The sequence below is a fragment of the Octopus bimaculoides genome, chromosome 11 (assembly GCF_001194135.2).
Source record: "Octopus bimaculoides isolate UCB-OBI-ISO-001 chromosome 11, ASM119413v2, whole genome shotgun sequence".
NCBI lineage: Eukaryota > Metazoa > Mollusca > Cephalopoda > Octopoda > Octopodidae > Octopus > Octopus bimaculoides.
Genome location: NC_068991.1, coordinates 21,889,668 through 21,902,174, shown reverse-complemented (window position 1 = coordinate 21,902,174; position 12,507 = coordinate 21,889,668). Strand labels below are relative to the sequence as shown.

General features: G+C 36.6%; 1 protein-coding gene across 9 annotated transcripts in view; it reads left to right on the top strand.

Moving 5' to 3' along the window:
• Positions 1-12,507, top strand: part of LOC106878228 (uncharacterized) — a 130,260-nt gene that overhangs the window by 99,258 nt on the left and 18,495 nt on the right. For all 9 annotated transcript variants that reach the window (XM_052971596.1, XM_052971594.1, XM_052971592.1 and 6 more), the window contains 4 exons: positions 4,217-4,349; positions 6,959-7,066; positions 8,700-8,899; positions 11,176-11,240. In XM_052971596.1, the coding sequence (XP_052827556.1) occupies positions 4,217-4,349; positions 6,959-7,066; positions 8,700-8,899; positions 11,176-11,240 (506 nt within the window). The remainder of the gene's footprint in view (positions 1-4,216; positions 4,350-6,958; positions 7,067-8,699; positions 8,900-11,175; positions 11,241-12,507) is intronic.

Here is a 12,507-nt window from a genome sequence, read left to right as displayed (position 1 = left end):
ATATATATATATATATATATGTGTGTACATGTATGTACATACCTTCATCTACATGTACATATAGATACAAAACTGGGTACATGACGTGGCAAAAGAACATGGACAAAATGATAAACAAGGTGCAACAAACAAGCAAGCCACATAGAAACATCTCCTTCATCAGCTGCCACCATTAAAACACTGGCGTTTCGAAGAATTAAGGCAGTACGCATCGTTGAAATGGTTCTTCCCATGAACACAAATTAAATGTAAAGATTTATTACTTGGTGGTGATTATTTTGTTTAGCTCTTGGTTAACCTTTAATGGGCAAACCTATGATCAAAAACCTTGAAGTCATAACCATCCTGTCCTTTTTTTGGATCAGTGCCTACACTCTCTGGTGTATCCTTTTTTATTTAAGACAATGAGTGATTTTTTTTTGTAAAATTAAGTTTTTTTCATTGACTCATTTTGATCATTTGTTTTACATTGTTAGAATTTAACTCTTGTTAAAGGAATGATTTGAAGGGATTCACTGATGTTATTGTTTTATATGTCATAAGTGAAGCTAAAGTGACCTCACCACACACACATCATTGGTCTTTACTGAGGCAAAGGTGATGGTTAGTCCATATTACTCCATAAGGAGCAGTGAGGCTGGTTTCCTAGTTTCTCTGGCATATATATATATTCCTCTCTGGATGGGACTCCAGTCTCGCACAGGATTACTCATCTTTACTAGTTGAATGGACTGGAGCAATGTGAAATGAAGTATTTTGCTCAAGAACCCAACACATTGCCTGGTCCAGGAATCGAAGCGACAATTTTATGATCACGAGTCCAACACCCTAACCACTAAGCCATGCACCCTCACGGGTAATCATGATAATTGCTTTAAATTCAGGCTCAGACCTGTAATTTTTGAGGGGAAGGGAATTAGTAATTCTCTAAACCCTAGTACTTGCCTAATATTTCATTTTATCAACTTCTAGAGGAATGAAAGTTGAAGTAGGTCTTTGTTGGATTTGAAGAAATACTGCAAGGCATTTTGTTCTTGATGCTTTGGCGATTCTACCAATCCACCACCCTATTGGTGACAATGATGATGATAGTGATGGTGATGATAATGATCCTTATTTTAGCACAAGGTTAGCGTATTTGAGGGGTAAGGCAGTTGATTACATTGACCTCAGTGTTCAACTGGTACTTAATTTATCAACCCCAAAAAAGATGAAAGGCAAACCCAACTTCAGCAGAAATCGAAATCAGAACGTAATAATAATAATAATAATAATAATAATAATAATAATCCTTTCTACTAAAGGTACAAGATGTGAAATTTTGTAGTCGAATACATCAACCCCATTGTTTCACTGGTGCTTATTTTTATCAATTGTGAAAGGATGAAAGACAAAGTCAACCTTGGCAGAATTTGAACTCGGAGCATAAAGAGAGACAAAATGCTGCTAAGCATTTCGTCTGGAATGCTAATGATTTTGTTGGCTTGCTGTCTTAATGATAATAACAACAATAACAATATTCTTTTGTTTCAGTCATTTGACGGCAGCCATGCTGGAGCACTGCCTTTAATCAAACAAATTAACCATAGGACTTATTCTTTGTAAGCCTAGTACTTATCCTATCAGTCTCTTTTGCCGAACAGATATATTATCAGATGTATTCCAACCATGGCAATCCAGTCTTTTAGTATATCAGAGATTTTCTCATCCGTACTTCTTTATTTAAGATGGCATGGTTTGATTTGGGAGTGATTTCCCTGCTATACATAAGCATGTCAAGTGACCACATTCCCCTTTGCTGGTCCTCCAAATAAGTAAAAGAGTAAAAGAGAATATTTATTATTCTGTGACTGAGCATGTGTACGTATGAGCGGGCTTGTGCATATATGAGAGAGAGAGAGAGAGTGTGTGTGTAGGAGAGTGAACATGTGTGTGAGACAGAGTGGGTGTGAGAGAAAGTGAGTGTGTATGTGAGTGAGAGAGAGAGAAAGTGAGTGTGTATGTGAGTGAGAGAGAGAGAAAGTGAGTGCGTATGTGAGTGAGAGAGATAGAGAGTATATGCATGAGAAAAGACATTGAGTGAGAATATGTTTGTGTGTGTTTGCATCTTTTTTCTTTGATCTGTTTGTATAGAAATTTTCTTGCATCCTGCTGCTTGTATTTTTAAAGTTTTGTTGTGTTTGTTGGTTGCCATTTTGTTATTATTGCCATTGTTCTTATAACTCGATTTCATTTCTTAATTCCTTCTCTTCTACAGGATGTACTTAATCCCTCCCCATTTATTTCTGGGTATTGTTACACTGTTAGTTATAATTAGCCCTAAGCGAGAATTAGCCACAATTCCTGTTGTTTCAGTGGTAACAGGTGTATGTGTGTGCATGCATGCGTGCGTGCGCGTGTGAGTGTGTGTGCGTGCTTGCATGTGTATACATATGTGTGTGTGAAAGAGAATATGTGTACGTATGTGAGAGAGAATACACGCAGAGATTTGTGACCTTTGGGGTAACTGGGAGTAAAAATCATTGTGCCTGCTTTCCATATAAAGAAATATTTCTTTATAAATTATTATAAAATAATTGTGAGTCTTTAAACTTGAAGGGGTAACAAAGCTTGCAGGGTTAACCAATAAAAGATTCAATTTTGGATTACTGCTCCAAAATAGTTGTATGTTATTGCTGCTGTTGTTTAGCTTCAGGTCAATCTTGATCAAACAGATATATTATCAGATGTATTCCAACCATGGCAATCCAGTCTTTTAGTATATCAGAGATTTTCTCATCCGTGCTTCTTTATTTAAGATGGCATGGTTTGATTTGGGAGTGATTTCCCTGCTATACCTAAGCATGTCAAGTGACCACATTCCCCTTTGCTGGTCCTCCAAATATTGTTTTTAGGGCGAGGCTAGAAATATTTCTTCATAATTATTTTATAATTAATTCCTTTATTTACTTGCTGATAGATAAGGAAAACTGAATTTATGAGTCTGATATGAACTTTGTAAGTTGCATTACTAGCTCTCTGTGTAGGGTAGCAGTAACTCTAAGAGCTGAAAAAGCAGAGGACACTCCTCAGTCTATCTTGCATTTTGTGTGTGCGTGTGAGAGAAAGAGAAAGTATGGAGACATGCTTTTTGTTCTAAGTACAAGGTTTGAAATTTTAGTGCTAGGCCTAACTGATTACATTGATTCTAGTGCTCAACTAAAACCTATTTTATCCACTTTGAAAATATAAAAGATGAGGTCAGCCTCTATGGAATTTGAACTCCATACACAGAGCCAGAAGAAATACCGTTAAGCATTTTTTACCAATGTGCTAATAGTTCTGCCAATCACTGCCTTCATCTATAGAGATATATTACTTTTATTATAGCCTCAGGCTGATCAGAGCCTTATTAGTGAGTTTGTTAAATGGAAAGTGAAAAAAGACTATTGTGTGTGTGTGTCTCCTTGTTTTGACATCACATGATAGTTGTAAGCAAGTGTCACTGTCATAGAAGCAGTGTTGTTTGTTTCCAGTCTTCTGTGAAAACATGTCCAGACAGGGGAAAATATTACCTTGCTTGGAAACAGTTGGCAATAGGAAGGGCATCCAGCTATAGAAAATGTACTTCAATAAAATTCCATCTAACCCATGCAAGCATGGAAAAATGGATACTAAAACAATGACAGTGATGATGATCACACTTTTTGGTCTTGGAGGCTACAAGGCAACCTCACTAGTGCTGGTATCACATTAAAATGCAGTCAGTACACTCTGTGAAGTCCTTAACAAATGAGTGGAGATGATATAAATTTGAGAGGACCCTTCAATCTTGTTGCGGACATTTCAACATCTCTCATACTGGCATCATGACAATGCACCAAATACTCGATGTAAAGTGGCTGGTGTTAGAAAGGGGTTTGAACAAGACAAACCAAAATGAAATATGTGCAAGACACAATCCTCCAATCCATCTAGAGGAGTGGTAACTCCAAATAAAAATGACTTGGATTATGATAACCCATCCCAATTTATGTGAGCGTTGAAAGTAGACATAAAATGAAGGTGGTTGTGGTGTTGGTGATAGTGATGATGTTGATGATGATGAGAACGACTTGTTTAATTGGTATTTGCTTTACTTCAATTTTGGTTTTCAAATATGGTAGTTATTTTACTTGCACTCTGTATACACTACACAACCTGAACCCTAATTTTATTTATTTGTTGATCCCCATAGGTATTGGTGATCTAGAGAACAGTGGCAGTGGAGAGTTTCCCATGCAAATTCCAAGATCTTGTTCCCCTCGTCCCTTTCATTACGACTATGCTGACTACCCTTCTCATCAGTATGAAGAGGTCCCTATACAAACGTAAGTAACTCTTTTATAGGTTTCAACGTTGAAAAAAAAAAAAAATTGGAAAGGATTGTTGTTCTTTAACCCTAGGTCATTCTTAATCCAGTTGACTTATGATCAAGGATATTACAGCCATGAACAGTCTGTTTTTGTTGAAAGTATCTAGGTTTATGTTAACTAATATGGTAGGGTGGGTTTTGACAGATTTGACTGTTATTTCTAGCAAATTGAATGACTGAAGAAGCACATTTTGCCTCATAAATTTGAACAACAGTGTCATTGATTGGACTCAAAATCTTGTACATACTCTTTTTACTTGTTTCAGTCATTTGACTGTGGCCATGCTGGAGCACTGCCTTTAGTCGAGCAAATCGACTCCAGGACTTATTCTTTGTAAGCCTAGTACTTATTCTATCGGTCTCTTTTGCCAAACCTCTAAGTTACGGGGACGTAAACACACCAGCATTGGTTGTCAAGCGATGTTGGGGGGACAAACACAGACACACAAACACACATATATATATACATATATACGACGGGCTTCTTTCAGTTTCCGTCTACTAAATCCACTCACAAGGCTTTGGTCGGCCCGAGGCTATAGTAGAAGACACTTGCCCAAGGTGCCACGTAGTGGGACTGAACCCGGAACCATGTGGTCGGTAAGCAAGCTACTTACCACACAGCCACTCCTGCGCCTATAACATATTGCTTATCTGATGACCTCGTTGCCTTTCTATTCTTCTACTGAAGAATGTTAATGTATCAAGTTAGATTAGAACTCAATAAATCTGAAGTAGAAGTTTCTAAGCTGTATGTAGCAACACTTTAGTATGGCAACTAGTGTGTTGCTACCAGTCTCTAGGGTGTTATGACACTTCAGGGTGTTGCCAATAATCTCCTACAGTGTTGTGACATTTCAGTGTATCATCGATGTTGGCATACCCACATGAGTGTGCACACCTTGAGTCTGTTTCCTCTTAACTTACAGAAAAATAAATATTTCTAATGAAATTTTCTACAAATACCTTTCAGATGATAGAGATTATGATTATATCAGAATTTGATATGAAACAAACAGGTGGGCTTACTTACTGATGCATCATATAAAAAGATAAATAAATAAATGCACCCTTTTAAAGCCTAGCCAGGCTCATGGGCCCGGTTTCCCGATTTCAATGGCGTATGCGTTCCCCAGCTGGATGGAACGCCAGTCCATTGCAGCGTTACTCATTTTTGCCAGCTGAGTGGACTGGAGCAACGTGAAATGAAGTGTTTTGCTCAAGAACACGTGTTGCCCGGTCCAGGAATTGAAACCACAATCTTACGATCATGATGCTGATACCCTAACCACTAAGCCACACGCCTCCACTGATGCATCATATATATCTACAAAATGAAACTTGAAAGTTCAAGAAAACTGTGTATGCTTGTGCACTCAGCAGTTCTGTTTTTCTTCACATTAAATTCTGATATAATTGTAATTTACACCATTTGAAAGGTATTTTGTAAAAATTTTCACTAGAAATGTAATAATTTTTCTAAAAGTTATGAAGTGGTTCCCCAGCATGGCTGCAATCTTAATGACTGAAATAAATAGACAATGATAAAAGAAGAAACAAGGTTGATTTGTGTAAATTAGCTGAAACTTCTCTCCATACCCACCTCCAAAAGTTTTTCCCAGCAAATTCCAATGTAATTGGAATCTACACTATCTGAAAGGTATTTATGGAAAATTTCCTTGAAAAATATCCAATCTTTCTGAAAGTTAGGAGGAAACAGTCAGTGGGGCATACTTGTGCAATTATACTCTGATGTTTAGGTATGTCATGACATTGTTACCAATAATCTCTGGGTGTGTTGATACATATCTGTATGTTACTGATAATCTCTAGGTGAATCATAAAATTATGTGGAAAAAAAAAAAATCAATTTTTAATAATATTTGGCTGAGTGCTGACAGTTCTGTGAAGCATTAGATAAGTGACTGTTGATTTGTGATATGATATGAATATTTCTTATTTCTTTACTGCCCACAAGAGGCTAAACATAGAGGGGACAAACAAGGGATTAAGTCGATTACATCGACCCCAGTGCGTAACTGGTACTTAATTTATCGACCCCGAAAGGATGAAAGGCAAAGTCGACCGCTGCGGAATTTGAACTCAGAATGTACAGACAGACGAAATACCGCTAAGCATTTTGCCCGGTGTGCTAACGTTTCTGCCTACTCACCGCCTTATGATATCAATATTTCTAATGAAGTAATATTCTTTATTATACTTTGGATGATAATTAGATATAATTGATTGATAAAATGGTTATTTGTAACAACATATAGGTTGACCAAAACAACTTGGATTTCTCTGTCTTCTTTTTTAATTGATTAAAAAAAAAACATACCTGTTTGTATTTTCTTTTTTCATCTTTGTGATTTTATTTATTACACTTGAATGATAATTAAACATATTTTGATTGATAAAATGGTTATTTATAACAACTAATGAGTTGTTGCTATAAATAACCATTCAACTTGGATTTCTCTCTCTTCTTTGTAAATTAATTTAAAGAAAAAAAAACAAGTATATTTATCTATTTGTATTTTCTTTCTTCATCTTAACTCCCAGGCCATCTTATTCCCGTGATGATTCCCAGCTTGGTAGACCAACATTTAATTCCTCGTCAGACATTCCAAATGAAGAGGAGAACCAGTCACAGTCACATTCAGAATCCAGGTAAGAAATAGATGTCTTTCTTTTGTCTTTGTTCTTCTGAACTTGTCAGTAGTGCATGTATATGCACCCATGTGTTTGTGCATGCATCTATGTATATATATATATGTGTATGCATGTATCTTTACTGTTTCACATGGATGAAAGGCACATGATCTGCAACCTCTCATTGATACAGTAGTCTACCTAACCATAAAATATGTAAAAGATACTGTGGGGAGGCACAGTTTACTTCTGTAAATAGTGGAAACACTGTGTGGTGAAGTGTTTCTGTAATGCGCTGTGTTGAACTAAGAACACAAACCTGTGTACTTTAATCTGTATGGCTGACAGTAAAATTCTACTCTTAATTCACATTTCTGCTCTCTAGTATTCTTCCCATACATCTGATGCCACATATCTGTTGTGAAATACATCTTACGTCAACTGATGTGCTATACATCTGGTGTACATTTGGTATATTATTTCGTTTCTTGTGTCTCTCACATCTGTTGAGCTATACAACTATTGCACCATACATCTGTAGGACTACATAGCCATAACCAGCAATACCACACATCTGTAATGCTATGCTTACACTGCTATACCCTATTTTTTGGCAATACAAGTTGAACTTTTCAGACCAAAATTTGTGGCCGAGAATGATAGATTGACTTGTACACCAAAACAACTTTGGAGGACCAAAATTTCCATGTGAAATGCAGCAGGACTTGGAAAGATAGTGACGATGTTTGAATGTTTACACTATGTACTACATTGACTGTTTTCCAGAAAATATGATACATCTCCTATTCTATATGTCTGACACAAGTTTATACAGACTCTTCGTCTATAGGCGCAGGAGTGGCTGTGTGGTAAGTAGCTTGCTTACCAACCACATGGTTCCGGGTTCAGTCCCACTGCGTGGCACCTTGGGCAAGTGTCTTCTACTATAGCCTTGGGCCGACCAAAGCCTTGTGAGTGGATTTGGTAGACGGAAACTGAAAGAAGCTCGTCGTATATATGTATATATATATATGTATATGTGTGTGTGTGTTTGTGTGTCCATGTTTGTCCTCCTAGCATTGCTTGACAACCGATGCTGGTGTGTTTATGTCCCCGTAACTTAGCGGTTCGGCAAAAAGAGACCGATAGAATAAGTACTAGGCTTACTAAGAATAAGTCCCAGGGTCAATTTTCTCGACTAAAAGCGGTGCTCCAGCATGGCCACAGTCAAATGACTGAAACAACTAAAAGAGTAAAAGAGTAATATAATTATACCCAGCCATTCAGAAGTTAACTTGTATGTGTATCATACTGTTGGAGGTGCTGGTGATAGTGTGTTTAGCAGTTGTTTCAGTTTCAGGAAGATGCGAAAGGAAAACAAAGCATATTAGACTTTCTGATAAATCTCAGAACAAATTATTCTTATGAAACCAAGGACAGAGAATGCATCCAATCTTTATTATTGTGCGAGGTCTTTTTTTTTTTTGTTTTTGTTCTGTATGTGTGTGTTTTCTAATTTTATTCTGAAATATAATAGATAGTGAGACCTTATCAGCAAGAAAAATAAAAATGAAAAATAAAACAGTGATAACAGTTCCCAGTACATCTGTTACCTAACAATTTCTCCAACAATTATTCTTTTGTCTTTCAGTCGTAAAAGAGTAAACCCATTATATGAAGCTGTGTCGAAGACTGGTTTTAACCATAATGATAATCAATTTAAACTCCCTCCAAATGAGTCCATCTATAAACAATTCCATTGTCTCCGTGTGGCCTTCACTCTGGTTGTTGCTGTCGTTCTCCTCTCATTAATTGCTATCACAACTGTCATCCTTTTAAATGAACCAAAAGGTAAATAATTGTTTCTTTGTTAATTATCAGATCACAATATCTGGGACAATAAAAATTTACAAGACCATAAGATTTAAAGGATGATGATTAAAACAAGATGCTTTCCTCACTACCAAGTTGGTAGCTGATTAAAAGGAGAAAAGGAATACATACATACATACATTCATACCCACATACATATATAGATACCCACATATATACATTCTGACATACATACATACATACCCACATACATACATACATACATATGCATTTATGCACACATACATATTTGCTTAAGCCCGTTGGTCCTTACGGAACATAGGTCATCGATGACTTTACTCCATTGTTATCAACTCTGGGTTGTAGGGCCTTCCCCTCCCAGACTTTGTTAGTTTTGATCTGTTATTGATGCTTCTGTAACTTAGCTTTTTTCTTGGTAGGGATGTTGGCTTTATGGGAAGAAGTGGTCCTTATAGGTCAGGCCTCTATCCTTTGACCTCTCCAGCAAGGGAAGTCTTATCAAGAGCTTGTGCTTTGCTGGCTTAACTCTTAGGGTCACTGAGACACATAAGTCACCTTGTTATAACAGGGTCTTGACCTTGTGGTGGACGCATACCTGTGATAAGGGCATCCAGCTACAGAAATGAAGCCAAAAACTAAATATACAAGTGAATGTGATCCTCCGAGTTTTCTGAAAGAGAAGAAGAACTGGCTCAGATCATGACAAGCCATCCAACCCATGCCAGCATGGAAAACAGACCCTGAAAAATAAATGTAGTACTTTGTTACTTTTTCTCATGTTTGTTTTCCCAAATGTATATATACACTTACACTGATGTATGTGTGGTTTACTGTCCAATCATGTGGTTTTTGTGTTCAACCTTACTGCACGGCATACAAGCACATGCCCCCTACATATACACATACATACATACATGGTAGTTGTCTACTCTTTATGTAGAGTCTGATCACCTCTTGTAATTACATCATGGCATCTGATGTGGCTTTTTAAACCAGATAATGTATTGAAAAGACACTCACATAGATTGCATATCTGATTTGGACCACCAAGAGCTGCAGTTAAGTAAACACTTATGAGAAAAAAAACCATTGAAAAGTGTTATCACATAACATTTTATCAAACTACTTCATTCTGCAAGTGCATCTTGCCAATGAAAGATGTGGCTCGATGCTTGCAGTCCTGAATATTTCATGAGGTTAGTGCTTTTGTGTGGCTGTTCAAGTTAAATTTTAGCTCTCATTTCTAGCAATTGTAGGTGCTATTTTGCACCTGCATTTATTCATTTTCCTTCTTGGTTTTAATTGCTATAGCCACTTATATTATAATGCATTTAATATATCTTAAATATATTAATATATATCTTATTGTATGTTTTATATATATATATATATATATATATATATATATATAGTTTTAGGGAAAAGAACCAAGGTTCATGAACTCAACGATGAAAATCCACTGTCACATATAGAAAAACTAATAATTAAAAGCACAATAAATGAGTTTTTACCTGTAATTTTGGATTTTGTCCCTAATATTATTATTATTATTATTATTATATATATATATATATATATACACACACATAAATGCACTCACTCACATACACGTGTGTGTGTGTATATATTATCATCGTTTAATGTCCACTTTTCATGCTGGCATGGGTTGGGTGGTGTGACATGGAGCTAACTAGCAGGGCGCTGTCCAAACTCAAACTGTTTGTTTTAGCATGGTTTCTATGGCTGGATGCCCTTCCTAACACCAACCTCTTAACAGAGTGTGCTGGATGCTTTTTACATGCCAATATATATACATAGGTGGTGAGCTGGCAGAAACATTAGCATGCCGAGTGAAATGCTTAGCGGTATTTCGTCTGTCTTTACGTTCTTGGTTCAAATTCCACTGAAGTTGACTTTGCCTATCATTCTTTCAGGGTCGATAAATTAAGTGCCAGTTGCATACTGGAGTTGATCTAATCAACTGGCCCCCTCCCCAAAAATTTCAGGCCTTGTGCCTCGTCCCTTGGTTCTATATATTATCTTCTTTCTATTTATTGGCACAAGGCTAGCAGTTTTGAGGAAAATGAAGGGTCGATTACGTTGACTCGCTGCTAACCATTCTTTCAGCTTGCCGTTCTCCCTGAGGGGAGGGGATCATTTTTACATGGGTACAGCATGACCAGGGATTTTGGAGCTAGGGGTTGAAATCAATCGCAATCATATATATTTGTACATATGGATTCTAAAGTATTGTTTCTCTTTAATATTTACAGAAAATGGTAATTTGTTAAAGGAATTCCAAGAATTAAAACAGAAACACATGTTATTAGAAAGAAAGGTAAGTTGAACATGTACATGTTGTGGCTATTCTATGAGTCTAAACCTGTTGGTTGTTGAAAACTGCCAACAAATTAGTGGAATGACATTATAAGATTTATTTACACTGTATATTTTGTAGACACACATTGTAACTCACCCTCCCACCAATTCATGACCACTTCTACTGATTAACACTATTGCAACTATCTCTGTACTAAAGCAGGTGAATGTGAATTTTCAATATTGGGAACTAAACAATCTTGTGATAATAATAATAATAATGGATTCTCCCATTGATGATAACATATGAGTGTTCAGCCGAATGACTGACACAATTTGTTTATAGTGATCAAATGTATGTGCTATATACATTAGCTCACTCCCTCCATCAAATCAACATTGTCTGAACAGGTGCACAGTGTGCCATGCATCAGGTGTCAAAGTGATTACAGAGCAATGTGAGATGAAGTGTTTTGCTCAAGAACATTGTGCCGCCTGATGTAGGAACTGAAACCATGATCTTATGATTATGAATGCAACACCCTAACCACTAGGCCATGTGTCCTCACTAACACTAATAATAGTAATAATCCTTTCTACTAAAGGCACAAGGCCTGAAATTTTGGGGGAGGGGACTAGTTGATTACACTGGTACTTAATTTATTGATCCTGAAAGGAAAAAAAAGGCAAAGACGACCTTGAAGGAATTTGAACTCAGAACAGAGTGACAGGCGAAATACCACTAAGCATTTCATCCAGTGTGTTCACAATTCTGTCAGCTTGCTGCCTTAATAATAATAATAATAATAATAATGATAATAATGATAATAATAATAATGATGATAATAATAATCCTTTTTTTCTATAAGCAGGAGGCCTGAAATTTTGGGTGAGGGGCTAGTTGATTCCATTGACCCCAGTCCATAACTGATATTTATTTCATCAACCCTGCAAGAATGAGTGGCAAGTCAACCTTGATGGAACTCAGAATGTAAAGATGGACAAAATGTGCTTAGCATTTTGCCCAGTGTGCTAACAGTTCTGTAGTAGTAGTAGTAGTAGTAATAATGATGATACTGTTGATAATTATTATTGTGGAAGGGATTGAGCAGACTGACTCTAAGGTGATGAACTGGCAGGATTGTTATCGCATCACACAAATTGCTTTGCAGCATTTCTTCTGATTTTATGTTCTGAGTTCAAATTCTGCCAAGATTGACTTTGCCTTTCATCCTTTTGGAGTCAATAAGTGCAAGTCAAGTACTGGGGTTGATGTAGTCAACTTA